The following is a 25,479-nucleotide window of genomic DNA, read 5'->3' as shown; positions in this document are numbered from 1 at the left end:
AAATCCAAAATGTTAGACTTGCTCAAAAGAAAATTCTAGTTCTAAGTAAAATGTCAGAAAATCACTTGACACGGTGACAGTGGAAAGTAAAGAAAAATCAAATTATGGTGAAATTTTTACTTTCGAAAGTAGTCAACCCTAGTATGTAAGTAGAATTGTCATGTCTACAATGTACACAAAATGTTTTTATCGGATTGGATTATAAGATCCAATGTTCCTTTCGATTTCCATTTGTTTTTGCTAAAATAGAGATTTTTTGGCTTAAAAGCACCCTCAACATGAAGGTAGAGCATCACGCTACGGTGCTACGGTGCACAAGGTTGATGGTTGCACCCGCACCTTTTTATGGTTAGAAGTTTAAATTCCATTATTTTCAAGCCAGAAAATTCAGTGGGGATGAGAATATAGCATACTTTGCAGTGGTTATTGTTTTTTTTAGTCATTTTTGATGGGGAAAAAATTGGTGTATAATTTTCCACTACTGGGGACGATATTTTTGGCGATTTTTCCAGTGGGTCTGTGAGAAGGGGGTGTACTAAACTTACTGGCTTTACCGTTAGGAATGCAATATATTTTTTCGAGCAAAATTTCTTCTACGAATACACTTGTGTCCCAAAACGCCACACGCTAGCACAAATTTTGGGGACTTTAGGTTTTATCATTTATAAACCAAAAGAAAACTTCATTTGGAAAAAGAACTCACAAACTAGTGTAAATAAAATAATTTCTACCCTTTTCTTTAATTTCACGAATTATAACACCCCCTTCCCAAAGACAGTGGGGGTCCCTTCTCAAAATATCGTCCCCGTTGGCCAATTATCCTCCAAATTTTTTCGCTCCAATTTTAATCAAATAAAAAAATCCTCGTTGCAAAATATTATGCTAATTTTCCCATCCCCACTGAATTTTCTGACTTAATATAAAAACAAAAGAACTGAAATCCCCAGCCATAAAAATTATGGGGATATGAATCCCCATCGAGTTTTACTCCTTTATTTTTATCCGCATGCGGTGTAAAAATTCTACTGGGTCTGTGAGAAGGGGATGTATTATAGAGACACTGGTATGTATAATTAACGACGTTGAAAAACTTGAAAAAAACGTCCTTTTTTCGGACACACTGTATAAAAAAGCTACGGTAGGAAGGACAAAGACAATAAAGATTAATGTACTGGCGATTTGTATTGAAAAGACAAAATTCTTAATTCTATAAAATATTTCCTTTTTAATTTAAAAAAAATGTATGTAAAAAATTATATCTGATAAATTAATTTACAAAATAATTCTAAGTGCTTTCATAATTTTCTTAAGGTGAGACCAATGTAATTTGTTGTTCTACGGGCATATCGTTAGAAAAATATGGGTCGGTCGGTCGGTAAAATAAGAATAAATTTTTCATTTATCAGAGTTGGTAAGGTACCAAAAATATTTTCCAAATAATATCTCGATCAAAAATTCACTTTCTTTATCTCCAATGAAGATCATAATAAAATTTTAGTGTATAAAATGCTTGATTTTCTAAATATTTCAATTTCTTGATTTAATTTTCAACGTTTTTCAAATTTAATTCTTACAAATAACTAGTGTGCAAAATATATTGTGGTGGAAATTCAATATTATTATTTTTCTGATTTTCGTAAAAAAAGGGTCAGTCGGGCCCGTAGAACAACAAATTAAATTGGTCTCGCCTAAAAACTGAAAATACCGTCTGTAGGAAATCTAAGCGTCACAAACACTCTGATCCCACCACTTCTTCGTCTTTGCAGGTTTGAGTGAAAAAAGTATGAAGAAGTCACCGCTAAGTCAAATTTGATCGGAATATTACAAAGAAACAGTGTATTTCTTCTCAATACTTTCAGTTTCTATTAAATATTTTCATACGACCTTCGATGGAAAGTTCTAACGGAATTATTTGAGCTCTTTAACTTGAAAATGTGAGGAAAAGTCTGGTACTTGGGTTGGTCTTGAAATTACAAAACGACGAGTTTCTTTAACTTATAGTTGAGACAGCTTTGTTTACAAGTCAACATTTTTCCACCGAAACGAGCTATATAATCAGAAAAAATCTGGTCGGTTGGTTTTAATCTTCCCATGCATTTGTATTTAATGAATTGATTTTATAAAAATTCAATTTTTCTCGTGCCTCTATAAAATGATGCCATCATGGAACCCACCTATCAACCTTTTTTTGTATACCAATAAAAGAGGTACCACCCCATCAAGTCTTCCACAGTTTGACGTAAAAGAAAAGTCAAAAGCCACGAGTTTCCTTCAAGCATTTCCGAATTGTCATCTGATATTTTTAGAGGCAAGAGCAATAAGATAAGATCTTTCGAAAGTTTTGAATTCTTTCATTTTGTTTAATGGTTTAATCCCAGGAAAATCATCTTTAAAGAGTCCTTCATGGCATTGAAAACGATTATTACGACGACTTATCCTTCTTTATAAGGATAAATATTCAAGATCAGTTTTTATCCGTCCTGTTAGCTTATAACGTTATATGGATTTCTTTGAGGCCATTGAAAGAGGAGGGGTGGGATGGTGGGGTTGTAGTCGTGAGAGGAGTTCATGGTCCCTTCACTTTTTCAAATATAAAAAGTTGTTTTTAACCCCGACTAAAACGCTCCAGTATCGGGAAAAATTATTTTGAAAAAGGGCCAATTTAAGGCATATTATTAGGGGGTCAAAATCGAAATAAAATGGGTTTTTTAAAAAGAAATCAAGTATTTCTAGGTTTAAATTTATGGGGATTTTTACCGAAATTCTCTACTGCATTTTTCCAGACACACTGTATGTTCAATTTAAGGCTTTTATATAAGCATTGGATACGTCATTGAAATGGCATTTGAGGATAACATTGGGTTTACAAGGATTTGCACATGCAATGTTTCTTCACATATAGTTCTGTTCAATATAAGATGAATAGATAGCCATGTCGAATGTTGAAGGTTGTTTTGGGCCGTTCACACCGATATCACGAAAATCTTGATAAATCTGTCGTGATTGTTCAGTGACGGTTGGAGTGGTCACTTTTTGTGAACTATCTGACGAATATTGACCATAGGGAGCCCTGGAAATGAAGAAAGAAACGACAGAGATTATTTCAAGTTACGTTACTATACCTACATCAAGGTTCGGAGAAAGTTTATGAAATTTTTAACTTTTGTACATTACCAACAGCAATTAAAAGCATTCTTTTAAATAAAGGAGAAGAAATTTTGGCTATTTTTTCAATCCACATTACTACTTCGAGGGTTACAACAAAACAAAAAGTTCTTATGAAATTTTATCTTCAGAAATCCCTCTGAAATCTCTAAGGCTCATTTTCCATTACATGTTTTTTTTTTTATAAGCATTGCACTTATAAACATATCTAGGCTCAGATATGGGAAAAAATTAAGCATATGGCAAGCATTACTTGAGCCTACGAAAAATGTTTTTTTCCTGATTTTAGCTTTTTTTGGCTCGAATTTTACGGATTTTCAGTATTTCGTTAAATTTAAGGTTTAGATTTAAGCATCCCCTCAAGCATTTTTCAGCCTTTTTAAGCTTTCGACCTAAGCATTTCTGAGCCTGTTTTCGAATTTTTGTATGCTTATAAAAAAAAACATGTAATTTTTCACTTTTGGCTGACTTTTTTTCGTTGAGGTTTTTACCCATTGACAATCTCTAACCCTAGCAAACCCCATGTAAGTAATTAGTAATCTAATCAAAACAGATGTTAACTGCCAGACTTAAATTATCATGGGAGTAGTAGCAATGTAGGTCAGATTGTTCTTATTGTGAGCATGTTACGACTTTAATGGCATCATATTTGCAGTTCCCTTGCAAAAGTTTCATCGCTATCATAGGGGATCCGCTGACAAAGCAGCTGAACACACTGTAAGGTAAACTTTTCCTCCCTTACACTCTCGAGTTATTTTGATCTGTGACCTAAAATGGAGGACCGAATCTAAAGCCAGGGTCTGGGACCGAAGTTCGAAATGGAATTACTTTTATTTAAGAATGATAAACGAGAATTTACTCCAAAATTTAAAGGAGGGAAAAATTGAGTTACAAAATTGAAACTTAATGAAAAGTAAATGAAATGACATAATAATTTGTGAAAAATGACGTTATAGCTGAGGTTTTTCCGTAGGTTTTGGCATACCTTAAGGGAACTTTTTTTGGCGGGCAGCAAATATCCTAAAAAAATTAATTTTGGCGGGAACTTATTTTGGCGAATAGTGAATTTTTTTAATTTTGGCGGGAACTAATTCTGGTGAATGACAGCGTAAATCTGTTCTATTTTGCCTTATTTTGAGCAATTTTGATGAATTTCAGGGGTTATTTAGGCAAGGAAACAAAAAATTTAATTTTGGCGGGAACTAATTTTGGCGAATTTCGTCTATATTTACCAAATCCGCCAAAATTAGTTCCCGTCAAAATAAGTTACCTTAAGGTAATTTTCAATGAAAATATTTTAAGAAATTACCAATTCAGCGTGTAGTTTCTACTCCGTCGATTCTTTGAAGGTGTAGAGATTTTACTCAGTTCTGAATACCTAAAAAAACGATTTGAAAAAATGATTAAAAATATTGATATGCATATGTATCGATAATGGGGAAAATATTAGCCGTTCTGTCTATGTAAATCATTCACTCACAATCATCGTTGTCACAGTCATTTTAAAACTTCGGAAAGGACCGCAGTTTTGGGTCAAAATTGGAAAAACCGTACCATTCAACTCCCTTAAAAACTCAATTCCTTACAAAATTAACGTACGAGAAATGCTATTTTTTTAAATCCTTTAAATTGGAGGTAGTACTATATATGTGAAGAAGGGCTAATGATAATCACCGCCTAAACCTGACACGTAACGTTGTTTCGACGTTCATTGGACGTTATTATGGTACCTTGTGTCAACTCAAGAATGTGCAATAATTATCTATAATTATCTTATTTCATACCATTTGTAAAGTTCTTTGTCTTTTACATCAGGTTCAACAAGATTGATACCATAAACTTTTGAAATGCTTGGCCAAACATCCTAAAAAAATATGAATTTCAAAATACAGTGGAACAGAGTGGAATCTTAAATATCTCGATTTTAACCTTAAATGCTTTTTATGTCTGACGTAGGCTGTACACCTTTTCGCACAGCTTCTTTTCAATTTTTTAAAGAATGGTATCCCTGAACATAAATTTCTTGAAACATACCTTTCTTAGCCCTTTATTACATCATTTTACATATCTCCTAACCTTTGCTTACACAGCATTTTTAAACAAAAGAAAAGACTTTTCTATCCTTTCTGCTTTGCCAGCACATAAGGGGACCTCCTTTTCCATATCATAAAAAAAAACTTCTTTAAATGTCAGTTAGACCCGTTGCAAAATTCCGGAGATTGGGTTTGACAAGTTGACGTAACTTTCGCTATTATGGAAGTACATGTTTTTTTCCTATGAGCATGAAGTTTATAAGCATATGCATGCTCAGTTTTTGGTAACTCAGCAATTGCTCTATTGTTTAAAAGCAATAGAATGCTAAGCATAATGCGAGCCTGATATAGGGGTAGACACTTGCTTATAAAAAAATGTAAACGTTCAATTAGCGTAAGGAGTCGCCTCTAATAACTCGAACATTTGCTTCCATAATGGCGCGGGTTTTCCCTTAACTTTGGCATAACCTGAAAAACCTTTATACTTATCAAATCTAATGCTTGTAAAAGGATAATAACATGTTAAAGCCAAAGGTTACCAGGTCAATTGAAATATTAAACAAATTCGAGTTTATTATTGATTCACTTTGTTGATATAATTGGCAGTAGATTTCATTTCAAGTGGCCCACCCCATAGCAGTCGAAACTTCTACCTTTCTTGTTTCGAAACTTTTCGAAACTTGTTTCAAGTGGTCACGTGATACAAATAACGCCACGTCAGCAAATGTTTGTAAAGGATGAAGGAAATTTGTTTTTGAGCCTGACCACTATATTGTAAAATTATTTGCATATTCCTGCCAAAAAGAGACTTTTGCAAGATTTAGGTTATTGTTTTTATATAGAGAGAAACATTTACACTATCGATATTTATTTCACAAGATGATATATTTGTTTATGACCCCCCCCCCCAATCTTTGAGTGGGAATCACTGCCCGCAAATTTTTTCTTAAATGAAAAAGAAATGTTTGAGCGGTTTTAGACTTAAAGGTAATAGTTTTTTTATGATGTAGAACATTGAATGCACCCCTCCCCTGAGCTTAGGGGGGGGGCTAAACCTACTGGGGGCTAGCTTACTAGCGGGCTGAGTGTTGTGTAATAGAATGGGGGCATAGATGATAGGTTACATGTTACATTATAGGTTACGTTATATTTTAAATTATGTTAAAAATATATGCTGTAACCCTCTTTACCCTCTTGAAATTTTTTTTTGATATTTTGCTTTGTGAAGGTGGGGGCTATGTTTCTATAGTTTAGCCGGGGGCTATTTTCCTTAGCCCCCCCCTGAAAAATGCTGGGGGCCCCTCTGCACACTATGTAGAAAGGAGGTACGCCTCAACTGCTGACGAAGCTCAATGAACAATAGAATTTCTCAAAGTTTGAGCTCTTTGCGGCGCGGGAAGAAAGTTGTTCTTTCCTTTGTTTAAAAATGTTGTGTAAGTAAATGGTAGGAGATACGTTTAAAATAATGACCTTTAACTTCAATAACTAGACAAAATGCCTGATTACATCTAAGAAGTCATATATTAAATTTTAAGTTATACTATCCTATATTAAAGGGTAACTCGTTTAGTGGTGCATTTTACCTAACAACTGTAGCTTACTTCAACAATCTCGTACCTCTGGCAATGTAACAGTAAGTTTATGTATTTGCACTTTTGAGGACGGTAAAGTGACTGAAGCGATTTGGAATGACCCGCAGCTTTGACCTGCAATATTGAGGACGGTAAAAGTGTTGATTTACCGTCGTCCTCAGTCAGTCAGGATTTAGAAAAGCTAACCTTACCGTCTCCGACGCAGAAAAACACACATAGATAAACTCAGTAACGTTAGTTCCTAGCGGGGTAATTATTTCATGGTTAGTAGTATTTTCCAATCCACTTCGTAGTTTTAATAAAGGAAAAAAAAACAAAAAAAAAACATACGTTATCAGTGGCATCAAAGGTGTCTCTGGACGTGAAATTGAAAGGAGACTGGACGCCAGTTCTCTCGTCATCAGAACTTGAGTCTTCATCACTCGATTCACCGTCTAATGGTACTGGATGTCCACCAATCGCGTGACGATGTTTCACTTGTGGTGATCTACAACGTCGAGAATTACATATTGCAAATATTGCAGTCATTTTCTAATTAACCCTTCCAGTACCACGACATTGCTTGGCGGACCCTTTCATATAGTTAAATTATTCTCACTTGAACTCTTACAGTTCCACCATGAAAGGACCCAGCTTTAATGACCTTTACCTCTGGAATGAAGAAATTTTCCGCAACTGTCCTAGCTGGAAAAACTATCAAATTTCGATGAAAATAGACTAGTCTTAAGCCGGGTCCCTTCCCCTTGAAAATTCTGGATTCTTTTTTTTTTTCAAAAAGTACTTAACTCTTGGACTGAAAGGCAATACTGACCTGTCGTTTACATTAATACGTATTATGCAGCAATATAGATTTTATATTATATGCGATATATAGGTAACGGGAAAATTTGTTTTTTTAAGCTATAATTAGACCTTACCATATCCCATTCCCTCTCTTAAGTGTAGTCCTCTGGCAAGCTAGACTTATTATAAACGGTTTAATTGGCTGAAGTAAAACAGTCCAGAAAAACAATGTACATTATCTATTACGTTCGGAGATTCACCGCCGCACTTCTCTAGAGTAAAGCACAGTTCCAGAGAAGCAAAATGAATGATTTATCCTAACCCACACCCCGTCTCAACATCCAAAAAAAGAACTTTCCATGTCATTAAAAACTCCGCAAATGTTTTTTTAATGTTTGCGTAAACACGAATTTCATAAGCAAATATCCGGAAATTTATCAGACACTACTTATTGCTTTTAAAACGTGAGAAAAGGGAAGTGTAACTTACTCGTCTGTAGTACTGCGACGTAAACGAACAACAAAGGGACTTGGATCGGCTGAAGATGACGGCATAAAGTCTCTAAGGAATAACGTAATCGAATACACTATAATGTCAATACAGTTATTAGAGAAAAAAACCATAGTTTGCCAAATTATCTTTTTGGGGGATACCAAGATTTGGGGATAAAATAAGAAAGGGGGGTTTGGAAATTATGGTTAATTCAATCATATGTTAATGGTCAACGTCGGTTTGGGTATATAGGGGGATGAAATAAACCTAGGGGATTCATACCCCTCTGTAAACTATAGAGATTGACGTCAAATGTCGTCAAACGTTGAACCCAGATTCGTCACTATTAAGGGTTATTATGCATCCCTCTAATATGTTTTGTTATAAGGAATCCAAATCGGCCCCAAAAACCTCGCCCGGAAAATTCAACCTTTAAAAACATACTTAGTAGATGTCGGCATAATTTTCGGATATAATTCATCGAATTCAGTGATCTCAGATGGACGATAATATTCGGAGAACAAGTCTAATGTTTCTTCATCGTCGGAAGTGGTATGAGTCTCGCTTTCGATGATCCGTCGCTTAGCAACTAAAATCAAAGTAAATAAGATACATGAAAAATACTTTATTCCTCTTCCACTTTTTATGTAGTATCAAGGTCTTTTTTTGGTTTGTTTTTATTACGAAAATATGAACGAAAGTGAAAATCCCGTTTGACCAATCAAATCTCAAACTTGTTTTCGTGCTCGACCAATCAAATTGCAGACACGTGACCTTAATATTTTGAACCCTTGACTGAGCTATATCAACCATCTTTGATCGGAGCCTTTTTTATAGTGGTACACGCAAAAAGCCACGCAGTGTTAAAACCTACTTAACGAACGGAGCTACATAACAAGTGTGCAAAGAAAAGTAGATCTACCGCTTTCGATTCATTACCACTCTTGAGAAATGCTACCATTAATGGTACCATTCTCAAAAAAGATCCAATTAAAAGTTTTTGCTTGGTGAGAAATTGCCTCCAGGGTTAACGAAGTTCAGTGGAACAACAATGCTTTGCAAACTGATGACTATCTTTATGGTCTTTCATTGAAGCAAAACACACAAGGCCACACTCACATCATGTTTCACATATGTCATTTCACAGTCGAAATGGATCATGGGTAATCCGGACTGATTGCGCCTCCATAGCAGCTTTCTGTTGGCTATACGCAAAAATCTTCAAAACTTTGGACCAATAGTAAGTCGTCGTTAGCGCGCAGTGGTCCTGATTACCCATTACACTTTGCGACTGTGAAATGGCCTACATGTGACAGATCCAAACTGTCTTTCTTTTTTGGTTCAATTTCTTTTCCTACATAAATTTTGAACTTTCCTCTTTTGCTCCATCCCTGTTTTTTTTCCGGGAGTATTCATTAAAACCACTAAGAGAAAGCAAAGAAAAATATGCATCATGCTGACCTTCTTCCCGCGAAAATGGTAGTGATTCTATGACTTCTGAATGCCACCATTTTGTGTAACTATAGAAACGAAGAAAAAAGACTGTTAAACAAACACTTCCAAGTCGAACGTGTAACCCATACTGAACTTCAATGCAGTATTTTTCAAATGACTCTGTCGTAGTTATAATGAAAATTTAAAGCTTTTGAAATTTAAAATAACACACCTAGCTTTTCACTTAAGAAAAAAATGTGCAAAGTTTCAGACCTTTTTCAAGCTTTTGCAGAGAGCTAGACATCGTCATAATATTTTAGCTCAACAACCGGTGTTAAAAATAAAACTTTATAACCAAAGAGTCCAAAGAAGTGTAATAAGAATGAGTGAATTTCCAAGGGTTTGTATTTCATAAGAAAATTGGATTTGCAAGGGGGTATATTCAATCGAGGATGTCGGAATTACGAAGTGGTCTGAAAAATTGCAAACGGAAATCCGAGGGGGTGTAGGCGATATAAAAAGTGATAACCTCAACATGGGGGGGGGGGGTGTACGGAAAATGCCTTGAACAACCCATTGGGAAAGTAAACGAATTGACCAACCTTTGCCTTACAGAGAAGGATTTGAGATTCATGGTGCTACTATGATGAAGATAGTAATCAGTTGGGATGTCCCAGATGTTAGTGTATTTGCCTTCTGGTTTGAATGTACCAAGAAACAAATTGATAGCTTGTTGTTTGTCCGTGTCTAGAAGAAATAGAATAGGAAAATTGTTGTTTCGAAAAGAAAAAAAAACTTATACAAGAAATAAACCCTAGGCCGTATTATCAATATTATACAGTAGAGTCTCTTTATCTAGTCTTCCCTCTATCTCGAATATCTCAAGCCAAATTCCCAATCCTTTGGACGTTTTTATTAAAATAGGCAAAATTTCTAGCTTTAAGAAAGATTAAACCAGGTTGTCATGAATATGATATCTTATGAAATTACGGTCAACCAAACAATTTAATTGTCTAAATATCTAGATGAGCCACAAAACGGATCTGATGATTCGGTGAAAAAGGACCGCGTAAGTCTCCAAAATAGACAAAGATCAGGAAGAAACATCCCATTGACCTGAGGGGTTCTCACCTGAAAAAGTGTTGCTATAGTAACGAGAAACAGTTTGCATAATATCACGTGAGTAAGATGTCCATGGCGCGATTTTTCGATACGTTCGAATTCTACAACGAGAAAAAAAATTTCAATTTTCAACTTAACATTTTCGACAAAAGAGTCAGGCGGTAGCCTTTTTTTATAAATTACATAATGAACAACCCTGCTTTGACTTTGAGTTGCCTTTAAATGAAACAATACCAAGGTAATCTAAGTAGTTAAGTAAGCAAGTAATTAAATGGCACGCGCCTGTTCACGTGACCTCGGTCGAAAAGGTATACGACGTATACGTACGTTCATGGCGTCATACTTAGAAAAGCTTCTATGCATGTGAAAAGACATTTCGGAAGACATTTATATTTACCTGTGAACCATCTGAGAGCCTCCATATTGTAACGCTAAAGTATCTCCGTGTGCCTCAAATAATTCTTCCAACATCCTGGAAAATGAAAGTGTGAATTTTAGTCAGATATTTGTAGTTTTAGAGATGGTGTTTGTGTTAAAATCATGGGGTCGCACAACTTAGGAAGGAAAGAAAAGGCTTTGCTTTAATGGCTGGCGTTCTCTAACGGATTCGTGATCCTATATTTATCTCTACTGTGAAATGATCTCTAACTTAGATAAGGGCTTATCCCCGGTTGGGAAAGAGTATGTCTTGTCTTGTCTTATGAAATTTACTCTTTTTTCAGAAATGGATGCTAAAACCAGCGCGTACAACTCCCCTGTAGAAAGTCCTATAAATTCTAATGAAGCCATTGCACTGTTCAAGCTTAACTAGATTAAGGTAGGGCTGCTTTATTATTTCCAGGGAACCAAGACTATTGCAAGAAGGTTTTGGGATTATGCTGGGGTTTTTAGATTATCAATAATTTCTTATCAATTTATTCATAAGCAGAAGATGGCGAACATGCCTGACGCAATCAGAGTCAAATTGGAGCTCAGGACTTTCGATGACACCCAATGCGTAGAGCTGAAAAAAAGAGCCGAATACGAAACAATGAATTGACAATATCATAACAATCAACAGACATGTTAAATTCGAACCTTTATTGACTTACAATAGGCTAAAATTCCCGGCAACTTACAGGGATAATCAGATGGTTTGTAATATTTGGCATGTGGGATCCTTCTATTGTCCTGGGAAAATCTTCAAAATGTTTTGTCTAACTATTTTCCAAAGTCGAGATATTTAAGTTACAAATTTTTGGCTTTTAGGATATGGAAACAATAGAATTTCAACGTAAGAACCGTGTAAGAGCCCACTTTCAAAAATTTCAAATTTTGATATATCGATTTTGGAAAATTGTTACACAAAAATACTTTGAGGTTTTAATAAAGACCACATAAGGTTTCTGTAATCTAAATATCTCAAACCATCTGATTATCCCTTTAAAAGATCAAATATAGAGAAATTAAATGGGGATATGTAAGTATCCAAATTTTTTGCTGATTTTCGTGATCGTGATCGAAGAAAAAAAAATTACGTGATATCGTGATCAGACTTACCGCTGGGTGGCCTCGTTATTTCTTACCTGAAAACCAAGTGCACATTTTCCAACCATAAATTGTGCAGTGTTCGTACGATCCAAACAATCTACACAGTTTACGCGTAATATGCCCGTCTAAAGAAAAGAAAAACCATTCGTCAATATAAATACTAGCGCCATCAAAATCATCAGGAAGCAAAGTTCAGTCAACTACAAAAGACACTCGGATGATGCAAAACAGCTATAATGATGGAAGAAAGGTTCTCATAAACTGACGTGCATTAGCTCTTATATGATTATGCTAATACACTATAAAGGTTTTGTTCTTAAATAAGTGATATCGTTTGCTTACTCATCAATTTTAACTTACAAGGTTGATATCGAATTGATGACACAAATGTGGAACAAGATTGGTCAGAAAGAGGAAATAAAAAACATTTTTTTTGCTTATATCAGCACAATATATGTGAAATATGTGTCTGATATGACACGGGAAGACTTATGTTAAAACAAAACCTTTAATGGGGTAGAATTTCGCAGGGATTAAATTTCGCAGACTTCGCCGGTTTGCGTGTCATCCGCGAAATTAAGTCCCAATGGAAATTTGGAAAGGTCCGCTATCCGCGAAATCTTTTTGAAGAAAACTCAAAACTACTTTTAAAATCCTAACTGGTATCAAAGAAGCGCTAATGATATTTTTTCAACAACAGTATTGGCAGTAAAAAGACACAAAATCATGAACATATTTTCTCCCGATAATGCCATCCGCGAAATTAAGTCCCCGCGAGATTAAATTCCTGCGAAAATTATCCCATTAAAGTAGAGGTTGGTTCAAAACTCTTCCCGAAGTTGAAAAATCACATAAGTTTGATTTTATGTATCAAAACCGTCTAAATTCTAGATATTATATTTGATATTATATTTGATATTATTGTATAAGTCTTCAGCCAATTTGGGAATCAAATGTACACATATATAAATACTTACTTGCTTCAAACCTGGATGATCTGCTTTGTAACCAAATCCTCTCATTCCTTCGAAACTGGAAAAAAAGAATTATAGATTTGAAATGTGAAGATGTATAATTCACATACCCGTGAAGTCACAAAGAGGTCAGTGAAAAGTCTCAAATCTTAAGGCCGGTCTCCACTTGCGCGCGCTGCGATCTCACCTTTTGGTTTCAATCCTTTTTGGCTTCACGAGCCGGCGCAAATGCATCCAACATTCAATCCAACATTTTCAAATTCTTTGTTGGACAAAAAGTCACGTGGAAAAATTTGAAAAGCTGCAAGAAAAGTCATTTGCGCAAAAACGTCAAACATTTTCATCCAACATAATTACGCAAATGCATCCAACATGATTAAACTTAATCCAACATTTTTATTAAAAAGTTGCAATTTTATGACTTACGCAAATGAAATTTTGGATGAATTTACGCCAGCCTTAACCCCAATTGTTTGCAGGACAGCACTTTTTAATCTTCTACTGTAATGTCGCCAATGACCTCCCAAAAGTTGCACTGAGTCCAATCAAGATCTTACCTCGGATGTTTACGCAGTTCATTGCAATACAGTTGTGGTCCACTGTGGAAGAAGCCTGTCTTTTTCATCACCTGTACAAGAAAATAATTCATGCAGCACTTTCAAGAAACTAGTTTTATCAACTCCATGAAGAGTTCATAATTTAAACCCATAATGTAAAATGTTACACTTGACAAATTTCCGCAAAACCCGAGAAGATTTTACCATAATTTTCAAATGGATTACGGTTAAGGCAAATTAAAATCTCTATAATATAAATGTTTCCTTTTTCTGTCATTATATCAAATAGAAATAAAAGCTAGGAACTGGTGACACTGTCAGTTATGATGTTAGTGTACACATACTCTGGTCGAGCCATTAACCAAGGGATGCAGGGTAAACCCTATATAAAACAGATCAGGTTTCAATAAAGATGCTATATACCTTTTCAGCTATTTCAGCCAGAATCTCAATAACCTTGGCTTCCTTGCTGCAAAGAAAAAGAAAGAAAAGTTTTTTCCGATAAAAATACAAAATTTAAGAAATCATGTTTTCCGAGATCTGAATCGCTCCTTCAAAAACGCTGAGCTTGCATAAAGATTGCAGTAATTCAACCAATCGTCAAAACAAAAGATAGCACGTGACGTAACTTAATTGTTCGATTCAACAGTGCAATGTCTTCACTTTAATATAACAGTTTACAATGTTTTGACTGCAAGTCAAGTCTGAGATTGGCTAATTATAGATTGGTCGTCTCACTAAATTGGTATACTAATCTCTGATGGATCAGGTATTTTTTTACGGTCATCGGCAAAATAAAATTCCCGCCTAATCTTCTTCCTTTGGTAGAAGTTCATAGAATAAAGTTCGGTCCCCACTTGTGCACGCTTCGATCGCACTTTTTCGAGCAAAGATTCTACGCTTTTGGTCAAAAGAAAAATTAATTAACTCCTTTGGCGCTATCTGACGTAACGGTTGAAAAAAGTTGAAATGCGTTCAACTTTCTTTTCGAACGCGCGCTACATTTTTATGACGTAATCTTTCTTCCAAGCAAAAAGGATTGAAGCCAAAAAGGATTGAAACCAAAAGGTGCGATCGCAGTGCGCGCAAGTGGAGACCGGCCTAAAGATTTGAGACTTTTCACTAACCTCTTTGTGACTCTTGCCATATCCCAAGGAATATATTGTATTTGATGACCAGGTGGAAGAAATTGATTCAAATAATCAATACTCCCTTTCAACAAACCACTCAAGATCTGTTCATGTGGTTTCTTCTCTTTGATCTAGGAGAAAAATAATTTTTCATATGATAAATCGACTCTCTTATTCGTTAAAGTTCGTATCTTTGAATCTCTTTAAATCATCAATATTCGTTTTAGATAAATAGTTGCGAATTATGCAGAGTGTTTCCTAAAACTTCCCAAGCATATTATTATGTCATTATTAATCAAAACTTTCAAAAGATTCAATTGGTTGTAGATTCAATTGAGGGTGAGAACTGGAGAGATACAAAGAGAGTTAACAAAAAATGAAAAAAGTGCTGTGCTTTCAGGATGGAGACCAATAAAAAGCGCAATAGATAAACTACTAGAAACATGAAATACCTTAACAAGGTTGAGTATGATCAATGGTGTACCATATCTTGACATCAGTGAATTGAAATGCATGGCGGGAACTGAATAATATGGGTCTGCTCGGTCCACTACAAATACAAACATTGTGTTGATTGAAGTAAAAAAAAACGACACTTTACTCATCGTTTCAAGTGCGAGTGTTTTACTACTCTGTACCAGAGTGTATCGCTTCGTAGTACACACTCTGTGCGCATTGTCTGTTTGATAAAAAAATTTCCGTACGGGGACCTTTGCAATGAAGTATGATTTATAAATAGCAACACTTCTCTAATTGTCTCCCCTCTCTCACAAACACTCCATCGCAGTGGTCGGTTTGAAAAATCTCAAATGAGAAAAGACAATGACAACAAACCCTCTACGACAATGAATTTTGAAATTAGCCGTAGAGATAGATCTGTGCACAGACAAGTCTTTTACGTACCCTTATCTTTTTTCTAGGAAATAATACAAAAGTTTTTACCTAAAATCTGTGGCTTTGGTGTGATTCGTCCTTGGATTGTATCCTAAGGGAAAATATGAAAATTCTCAATCTGATACCTACAATCAGTTTCGAAATACTTGGCACAAAAGGGAAATTCCCTACGAAATTTTATAACCACAAACAATTTGGAAGCGCTCTAAATTAGGTTGGAAGGATAGAGTTTTAACTCTGAGTTTTAACGCTAGGACCTTAGGATCTGAGGATTCAAAAGTTAAAAAATAGTCCAGTAATATAGCCTAGAATCGAATAAATCCCTCCCAGATCGAAATATTCGATGAAATCAAGTTGAAGGCCCGAAATTGACACAAATTCAAATTTTCGAAAAATGGTAAAATAGCCAAAATTGCCAATATGTTATGGCACTGATTATAGATCTGACGGAGGAGAGTCGTTTAAAACGTCAACAGAAAGTTCGATCATCCAGTGTCCGATTATCACATTCATTGCCAGCCCATTTTTTTAGAAATTAAAAACTATACCTTTTCGGATTTCAAAGGTTTGGCTTTCAGAGACTATTTTCGTTTCAGAATTACCTGAAAACTGTATACTAATCGACACAGATTTTTACGTAGTTTAAGAAAGCAACAAAGTATGACAGTAAGTCTACTAAACAATGAAAATGAGTCCTTTTTTTTTGGAGAATTTCAAAAATGGGACCTTTTTGGCTATAGAAGCTGATAGAAGTTTGGTCAAGTTACGTAATTTCCACCATTATGAAAGCAAACGTTCTAATCTATAGAGACGATCCCTTGCCATAGATTTATAAAGCCCGAAGGGCTAGATGTCGTGTTTTAATCTCTTCCAAGCAAAAAAAAAAGTGAATATCGCAAAAAATATTGCTGCTATTGTTTTCGAAAACCCGCGAAGCTTCTGATTGTTCAAGCGCTGAAATTCTATTGTAATGTCACGTGACCTAGGTAGGATTTCCTACCTAACCTCGGCACACTTTTCAGCCAAAGCACGACATCTAGCAAGACATCATGTCCCTTACCCAAATCGAACGTATGCTCCCAAAATGGCGGAAGCTACGAAATTTTAAACGAAACGTGAAAAACCTTTTTTTCAATAATAATTACCTGTGACCAGAAAAAAGGAGCTGAACCTCTCATTTGTACATAAGATGTGTAGCGCCCGCTTCGCAACGAAATGGTTGATGCATCGTGGCAAATCTGTTCTGTTTCCACATCATTTGCTACGAATCCCTTTAGAAAAGAAAATTCCAAAACATAGGGGTGAGTGAAAGAAAAAAATTGATCTTAAAGGGATTATCAGATGATTTTTGATATTCGGCTTAAAGATATCTTTTATGGTTTGGATAGAAATCTAAATTTTTTGACCCTATTTTTTTCCGATGCAAAGATCTCTTAACGTTGAATTTCTATTTTTTCAAGAAAAAATTTGAATATCTCAGCTTTGGAAAATAACTTTACGACACAATGACGTCATCGAAAATGACATAAATTTCCCACAAAGTGTAATTGGATGTTATGGACACACTGTCCAAATCTCATCGCTAAATATTGAGTAGATCAAACGCTATAGAATGTTTCGTCTAAGAGGGGGGTCATTTTCGACCCCCCGAAAATTCTCAAATTTTTCAACTTCAGGGGCATCTGACCAGGTCAAGGAACCGGATTTTTTGGTTAGATTTTCGATTTTCACTGTCCCTAAGGGCTGTACTTATCACCTGTAAAATTCCAGCCATGAGGCTCATGACCTAAATTTAGGCCCTTTTTTGACCTCTTTTTTGGGCATCTGACCAGGTCAAGAAACCGGATTTTTTGGTTAGATTTTCGATTTTCATTGTCCTTAAGGGTTGTACTAATCACCTGTAAAATTTTAGCCATGAGGCTCATGACCTAATTTAAACCCTTTTTTGACCTCTTTTTTGGGCATCTGACCAGGTCAAGAAACCGGATTTTTTGGTTAGATTTTCGATTTTCATTGTCCTTAAGGGTTGTACTAATCACCTGTAAAATTTTAGCCATGAGGCTCATGACCTAATTTAAACCCTTTTTTGACCTCTTTTTTGGGCTCGTGGAGATCAAAGAGACCGCTAATGTTCGATCTGACAAAACTTTTTTGACAGTTTTCGATACGGCAAACACGTTGAGGATGGTTAAAATTCTGAGGCTTATGACCTAATAAAAAGGCCAACAGCTCTCGAACTAAAAGACGTCAAAAGGTTTTCAAAGACTATTAATTTGTCATAGGCTCTTATGGATCAAAATAATTGCACCTTACAGGCCATAGTTTGGAAAGGTCTGTTGATGACCAAAAAGGGCATTTTTAAAAGTATTTTTCGACTGAAAAGGCTGTTTTTACCAACACTTTAGTGATTTCAGAAGGAGGTAGCGTCTGGTAGCCGGACGCTAAAAGGGCATGAAAAATTGCCTGCCTTACATTACTGAAACTTTAAATGCACCATAAAATACTATGATTGGCTAAGCCCAGAAAGAAAAAAATAAATTTCGTAAATTTCTACTTCATCGTTAGCTCCTCTCTTCAGAAAACGCGTTCCAGCGAATTTGTTGGATCTCCGTGCTATAAGTGTGACATACAAAGGCTTCCCATATACACAGACATCTAAACAACAAAGATAATCGGGGAAAAAGTATTAACAATTATTGGAAAATCACTTAGTCTGTCGAGGAAGAGAAGAAAAGCCCTTCTAAGTTGAAAGAATCATTGATGATATTTTAGATGTGGTTAAAGGGACATAGAAGTAGTAAAATGTAAACATTGCTTGAACCACGTATCATTAAAGAGAACAATTAAAATCACGTGTCCAAAACAAACTTGTAAAACAATTGAAACAATCAAAGTCAGCCATATTTGAATTGATTTTTTATTTTGACATGTGACATTCGTTTTGATTTTGTATCCCGCTGGATACGGTTTGTTTACAAATTTCGTCAGTACTTTTATGTCGCTTTAAGAAAGATTACATAAATTCCATAAGAAATAAAATTAGCAAAATTTGGTTAGGGATGTGATATAAGATGAATAACAAAAATGATTATAATTAACGAGAAGGACATAAAGAAGTGTCTCATCAAGGAATCTGAGCATGTTGTCCTCCAGGTTTTCAGGTCCCCCCATCTGGGGCCAAAAACTCCCATTTGGTCTTCTCCCCCTACCTACCCATTTTCCGGGGTTCCCCCTATTGAAAGAATATTTTTGTGACCAACCGATTCGCTATATTTTGCATAATAACTTAACAAAAATAACAATCTCCTGCAATTAACGCACAAATGCTGGAAATATAGACACATTTAATCATCTATTTGAAATATTATAAATACCTAATCTTTGCACTTTATACCCCGACTTCCCATAAAATTTCCTGAAATCCCCCATTTGCATTACTCCCCCCATCAAGGTGAAAACATTCACTTCCCCCTCCAGGGCAAAAGTTGATTCCTCCCCATGCTGAGTATGAGCGTCTCTGAATAATTCTTACTTGATTGGCCAACAAACCCATGTATGATATTCAACAACCAATCAGGATGCACCATTTTCTTCAACTCTTTCAGAATGTAGGAGTTCCATACAAACTTTTCAGTAGGAACACCACGAAACACTTTAGTTTTGATATTACTTTTGACACATTTCTCTGGTGGTGGTGAACCAATATCTGGGAAAACATTTGCTGAGAGTGAAGATAATTCAACAGCTTCATCTCCAGTTGGTGATTCTTGCTGTTGAAAGGTTTTCTGTCGGTCAAATATATTCTGAATGTCAATATCCCTTGCATCTTCTATATTGTCTTCGGCTTTGTCAGATATATGTTGGTGATCTTCACTTTCTTCCATTTGTGACGCATATGAAGATTCGTATGAGTGATGCTGATGATGGGAGTCATGTTCACCTTCTGAAGTGTCACAATATTTCAAAGGAAGACCATAATAAGGTGCCATGTTGTATTGCAATGTTTTAGTCAAATCATAACTGTAGCTATAATAAAGGTAGACGAGGAAAACATGAATCTAATTTAAGTATAAAAGATCTTTTGGGATAATTGAAAACAATTGAACATTTGATTATCAATTCAAAAATTAAGAATGAGATAAGTTTTGTACGTAATAGACACTCTTTAATAAATAAGTTTACCTGAAGTAAAAGTTACTGGATAGATCAACATTTTGAAAAATGCGGAGATATCTAAAAGGAATCGGAAGTATTGTTTATTTTTTGAAAATAATAGATAATAATTGGATGTGTACAAAGCCGATGCATTATTCATTTGAAGAGCTTCAAAGCTAATTGAAAATTCATGTGTTTGACCCAAACTTTGAGTGCTAGTTAAAATCAATGTTGAGAACGAAAATGGTGCAAACACACAACATGTACAATTATAACTGTAACTCAATTTTTCTGTTAATCAAACAATGGCTTTCAGACGTAATTGCAGAGTGAAAAAGGTGACCTACTTAAATCTAAGCTACATAAATTCTTTTGAGTTACTCTGCTGTAAGGATAGAAAGTTTTCCTGGGAAAGTACAGTGTGTCTCAAAAAAAGCAGGCAAATCCATTCTATTGATTGAACAGAGAACTTTTAATCTTTTCAATTATTCTAAGCCCAGTTTAGATAATGAATTTTGGGAATTTTACTTTATATGAAAATTTGTATTTTTGGGGCACACTGTAGTACTGTATGTTAGTAATGAGTAGTTATATCACATACTTTGCTTCATTTGGACTGTTCATTCTTGCAAAATCCTGGTCATTAGCAATGGGGATGATATCAGTGTCATCAATTTTATAAATAGTATGACCACCAATTAAAGCAACTCTGTAGTGAAAACAGAAAATTCTATTCAGTACCAAAGCAAGGTCTTTCGTTTTGATTGATCTTTTCTAAAGTCTAAGAATTTTCAAAAAAGGTTCCAACATAATTCTTACATTGAAATTTCATCATATTAAAAAAAATTGTAGCTTGTATTGATATAAAAATCATCACTTTTGAGAATAAAATCATTGTCATGAAATCATATTGAATAGTGCTCGATGATAACAAACAAAATGAGAATAGTATAAAGCAAAAGAAAAGTTAACAGATTTTGTTCAGGATCATAGAAGCCAAGGAATGTTGTGGCAAAAGATCTACCTTTTAAAGGAAGAAATTTTGGCGGAAAGGAAATTTGGCGTATTTGGCCAGAATCCACCAAATTAAGTTCCCGCCAAAATTTCTTTTTTCCGCCATCCGCCGAATTAAATTCCCGTCAAATTAAACTTTTTAAAAATATGATCTCTTTTAAGGTGTATTTGCATCTTTTGTTGCTGTTTTCATGCCATTTTAAGGATAGATTTTTCAGTAAACGCCAAATTAAATTCCCGCCAAATTTAGTTTTTTCGTCCATCTGCCAAATTAAATTCCCTCTAAAAAACTTTTTCGACCATCCGCCAAATTAAATTCCCGCCAAAATTTCTTCCTTTAAAAACCAACCAAGCAGATTCCTTTTAAAATTAGCTGCTTGTGCTTCAAATTTACATTAAATCTTCATAGTGCGGAAGGGGTCACTACCCCCAGTCTAGAGCAACCCCCCAGTCTAGAGCAACCCCCTTACTCTAGGTTTTACCCCCTTTCGAAATTTGGATGGAAGCATATTGACTCTTGAGCATAGGGGTTTTAAATCTATTTACAGTATCACTTCTGAAAATAAGTCAAAATAGATTGGGAGCGAAGCAAGCAAAGAATTTCTAGGATTTTAAACCAATTTTCAGGACATCTCCCCCCTTATAAAGAACTATGACCTTCCGATTGTTGAATGTTTTACCTTCTTCTTTTACTGATCAATATAATGTAATATCCTTCTAAGAATCGAATGAAGCCTAAATGGAAATAAAATATTACGAAAAAAGTATATTAATACTACGATAAAAAAAAGATCAGAGTTTATAAATTCTGGTACCTTTTTTCTATCCAAGTTGTTCCATTCTATTTTAACAGTCACTGCTTTAAGATCCAAAACATTGATTTTTCATTGATATAAGTGGAGTGAAATTTAGAACAATAAAATCTTTACCTAAAATACCAAAAGCTGATCCTCGATGTTTTAAACCCATGGAGCTCTTATCGATTGCTTTTGATGATTTTAAGCGATTTCCATGATCGATTCTACGCAAGAGCTCATTAATTTCTTGGTGGTTGTACTCAACCTGAAATCAAACATGGATTTATATTGTCTCAATGTCAGTAGCTGATTGACACAAGGCATTTAAAACTTGATTGAAGACATAGAATTTCCCAGTATAGTGAAGAAAAATCACAAAGAAAGGAATTTCTGGAATTGAATGTATTATCAATATGAAAAAGGACATGTTCTTTAAAAACTATTCTCCATCACACCCAAGATTTTAATACCTTCTTCATGATAAGTATTGAACTTAAGATTTCATATCTTATCTTGATTTTTATAATGTTGATACTTTCAAAAAAAACATGATAAAAAAACATATTACCTTATCGTCTGTGATGTTGATGTCACATGGGTCTGTGCGATCAATCTTTAAAATTCTATATCTTGTCTGTGAATTGTTTGAACCAACCAAATAAAACCTCTGAAGAAGAAAGTTAACTTTCAACGTTGAAAAAATAATATATAAATTTCAAAACCATTGCCAACGTTAATCACTGCCAGAAATTTTACTGATTCATTAAACCTTTTCTGAGAAGATAGTGTCAGCTTTTCGATGAAAAAACTTGATAAAAACAAAATAGATTGTCATAAACAGCAGTTTTTAGAGGCAAAAGGGGAAAAGAAGTTCCCTCCCCTACCTTTCACTTAAACAGCCATACAAAAAGGCAGCCTTTGGGTTGCATTCGACTGTGGTCTCAAAACTTACTTACTACTTACAAAAGGACTTGTGTTAGCATTTCTAATCATGGGGAAAAGGATGCACTAAGTCAAATGTGATATTAGATTTTCTTGGTGATATACTAGATGTGCCAGAAAAAATCTACCATTTGGATTTATTCTACGGAGTATATATGTTAAATAAAATGCAAAACAACTTACAGTACGAGTCTCATAAACGGCAATCTTTTGTGTGCAGCATATTGGGTGAACAATATCATACAGTTTCTTTTCACTTTTTGATTTCTTCATTCTTTGATAATTCAAACTATCAAAATTGAATCCACAGTAAAATGTTTGTCCATAAAATTTAAGCAAAGTTGGATAGTGTATGATTGAAACTCTTAATTCAAATGAAATATTTGAATCATAGTCAAGGCATAGTTGAATTTCAAACTTTCTTCCATCAAGGTAAAGCTCTGTGCCTTAGACACAACAAAATCAACAGCAAGTGGTCTGGTCTGATGTATTTGTATATTTATTCTATTTACGTTATTAAGCCCATTTGAACTGTGTCTCATTTTGAGAATTTTACTTTATATGAAAATTTGTATTTTTGGGGCACACTGTAGTACTGTATGTTAGTAATGAGTAGTTATATCACATACTTTGCTTCATTTGGACTGTTCATTCTTGCAAAATCCTGGTCATTAGCAATGGGGATGATATCAGTGTCATCAATTTTATAAATAGTATGACCACCAATTAAAGCAACTCTGTAGTGAAAACAGAAAATTTTATTCAGCACCAAAGCAAGGTCTTTCGTTTTGATTGATCTTTTCTAAAGTCTAAGAATTTTCAAAAAAGGTTCCAACATAATTCTTACATTGAAATTTCATCATATCAAAAAAATTTGTAACTTGTATTGATATAAAAATCATCACTTTTGAGAATAAAATCATTGTCATGAAATCATATTGAATAGTGCTCGATGATAACAAACAAAATGAGAATAGTATAAAGCAAAAGAAAAGTTAACAGATTTTGTTCAGGATCATAGAAGCCAAGGAATGTTGTGGCAAAAGATCTACCTTAAAAAGAAATTTTGGCGGAAAGGAAATTTGGCGGATTTGGCCAGAATCCGCCAAATTAAGTTCCCACCAAAATTTCTTTTTTCCGCCATCCGCCGAATTAAATTCCTGTCAAATTAAACTTTTTAAAAATATGATCTCTTTTAAGGTGTTTTTACATCTTTTGTTGCTGTTTTCATGCCATTTTAAGGATAGATTTTTCAGTAAACGCCAAATTAAATTCCGGCCAAATTTAGTTTTTTCGTCCATCTGCCAAATTAAATTCCCTCTAAAAAACTTTTTCGACCATCCGCCAAATTAAATTCCCGCCAAAAATTCTTCCTTTAAAAACCAACCAAGCAGATTCCTTTTAAAATTAGCTGCTTGTGCTTCAAACTAACATTAAAATCTTCATAGTGCGGAAGGGGTCACTACCCCCCCCCCCAGTCTAGAGCAACTCCCTTACTCTAGGTTTTACCCCCTTTCGAAATTTGGATGGAAGCATATTGACTCTTGAACATAGGGGTTTTTAAATCTATTCACAGTATCACTTCTGAAAATAAGTCAAAATAGATTAGGAGTGAAGCAAGCAAAGAACTTTTAAGTTTTTAACTGTGTCTCATTTGCAACACCCTGGGCTCATTTTTAGTAGCTTCAAATTATTTGTGAAGGTCAAATTGTAGCAAATCAATTTCCTAACTCTATTGAAGTCCCAAAAGATGTATATATCACATAAAGACAAAAAGCAGACAGATATTTGTTGACTTCAAATACAAAACTGAACGGTTGTCGTCTGAAAAATGCACAAAAATGGCGGAAAAAATCCAAGAAAATAATAAAAAATCACCATCAATAAACGACTTTTGCAGCCTGTCAAAGTGCATCATAAATGAAGAAAACGCACTAAAAGATACCCTGCAATGCAGGAAGTGCCACCGTTTAGTCCATTATCTTTGTACAGAACTGCCACTTTACCAGATCCAGATATGCTTGTCATACAAATCAAGAAGTTTCCAGTGTCAAAACTGTACCAAAATCGCACCACAGGTAATGGAAAGGTATAATTCAAATGAAACATCAAAAATTGGGATGAGCTGGAGTTTTTACAAGATACTTCACTAATTGGTCATTTGAAGTGATAGAGATGACGCGTTCTTTAGAAAAAGTAATAAGATTCTTTTATTACATCTTAACGACCAACCAAATCAAATAAGAGCTTGTAAAAACTCCAGCTTGTCCCCAAAAATTGAAGGATTCAAAAACGAAATCAAAGCCTGTAAGAATATAATGAAAAGGCAGGACGAAGAAATAAACCATTTGAAAGCACAAGACGTCAATGTTATGGTCAACGAAATGAAAGAAACTATCGACACCAGAATAACCACGCTTGAAAAGAAGACTGAAAGCATCATCGAAAAGAAAGAAGAGGAAATACCACCAATGAGCTACACTAAAATCACATCCAAACACATCGAGAAAAACATTGGAGATGCGATTCGAAAAGAAAAGCAGGAGGAGCAGCTGATTCGATCGACAGCACGCAACCTAATTTTTCATGGGTTTGATGAATCGACAGATGAAACTGAAGAAGAAACAAAAATCGAGGACGAAGAATTCATCCACGACAAAATTATTGGTCAGCGGCTCCATCTGAGGAATATAAAGATTACCGAGACGCAGTGGATCGGGAAATTTACCAAAGAAAGAGAAGATAAAGCGAGATACCGACCAATCAAAGTCACATTTACGAACAAAGAGGACAAGAACACGGTGTTGCAAGCAATAACGAAAGAAAAAGGCTTTCCTTACCGAGTGACAGAGGATTTGACCAAAA

The 25,479-nt window shown here is 34.9% G+C and overlaps 1 protein-coding gene across 1 annotated transcript; it reads right to left on the bottom strand.

Annotated features, from left to right (window-relative positions):
• Window positions 1-2,775: 2,775 nt before the first annotated feature.
• Window positions 2,776-23,345, bottom strand: LOC136824379 (polyphosphoinositide phosphatase-like). The gene is made up of 28 exons (XM_067080532.1): window positions 23,244-23,345; window positions 22,798-22,903; window positions 22,241-22,339; window positions 21,805-21,937; window positions 21,556-21,610; window positions 20,463-20,570; window positions 19,889-19,939; window positions 19,239-19,732; window positions 18,261-18,361; window positions 16,852-16,977; window positions 15,755-15,797; window positions 15,265-15,362; window positions 14,810-14,943; window positions 14,106-14,151; window positions 13,683-13,753; window positions 13,129-13,183; window positions 12,187-12,276; window positions 11,566-11,624; window positions 11,019-11,093; window positions 10,631-10,722; window positions 10,102-10,246; window positions 9,527-9,585; window positions 8,510-8,654; window positions 8,063-8,134; window positions 7,121-7,277; window positions 4,950-5,029; window positions 4,475-4,543; window positions 2,776-3,070 (listed from the first exon to the last, which is right to left on the bottom strand). The coding sequence occupies exons 1-28, from the start codon at window positions 23,264-23,266 to the stop codon at window positions 2,893-2,895; spliced, it is 2,964 nt and encodes a 987-aa protein (XP_066936633.1). The 5' UTR covers window positions 23,267-23,345; the 3' UTR covers window positions 2,776-2,892.
• Window positions 23,346-25,479: the final 2,134 nt, after the last annotated feature.

Source organism: Clytia hemisphaerica, unplaced genomic scaffold (genome assembly GCF_902728285.1).
Source record: "Clytia hemisphaerica strain Z4C2 unplaced genomic scaffold, Clytia hemisphaerica genome assembly, whole genome shotgun sequence".
In the NCBI taxonomy this organism is placed as follows: domain Eukaryota; kingdom Metazoa; phylum Cnidaria; class Hydrozoa; order Leptothecata; family Clytiidae; genus Clytia; species Clytia hemisphaerica.
Note: the sequence above shows the minus strand (reverse complement) of the source record. Positions and strands in the feature narration are given on the sequence as shown.

Bases quoted from the DNA above. Each gene is read 5' to 3' on its own strand.
- LOC136824379 (XM_067080532.1), bottom strand. From the start codon at position 23,266: ATGAACAGTCCAAATGAAGCAAA. The intron at 19,940-20,462 runs GTATGTGATATA...GATTCCTTTTAG, and splicing joins AACAGTCCAAATGAAGCAAA to ATATCTCCGCATTTTTCAAA. The intron at 19,733-19,888 runs GTAAACTTATTT...CCTTTATTATAG, and splicing joins TCCAGTAACTTTTACTTCAG to CTACAGTTATGATTTGACTA.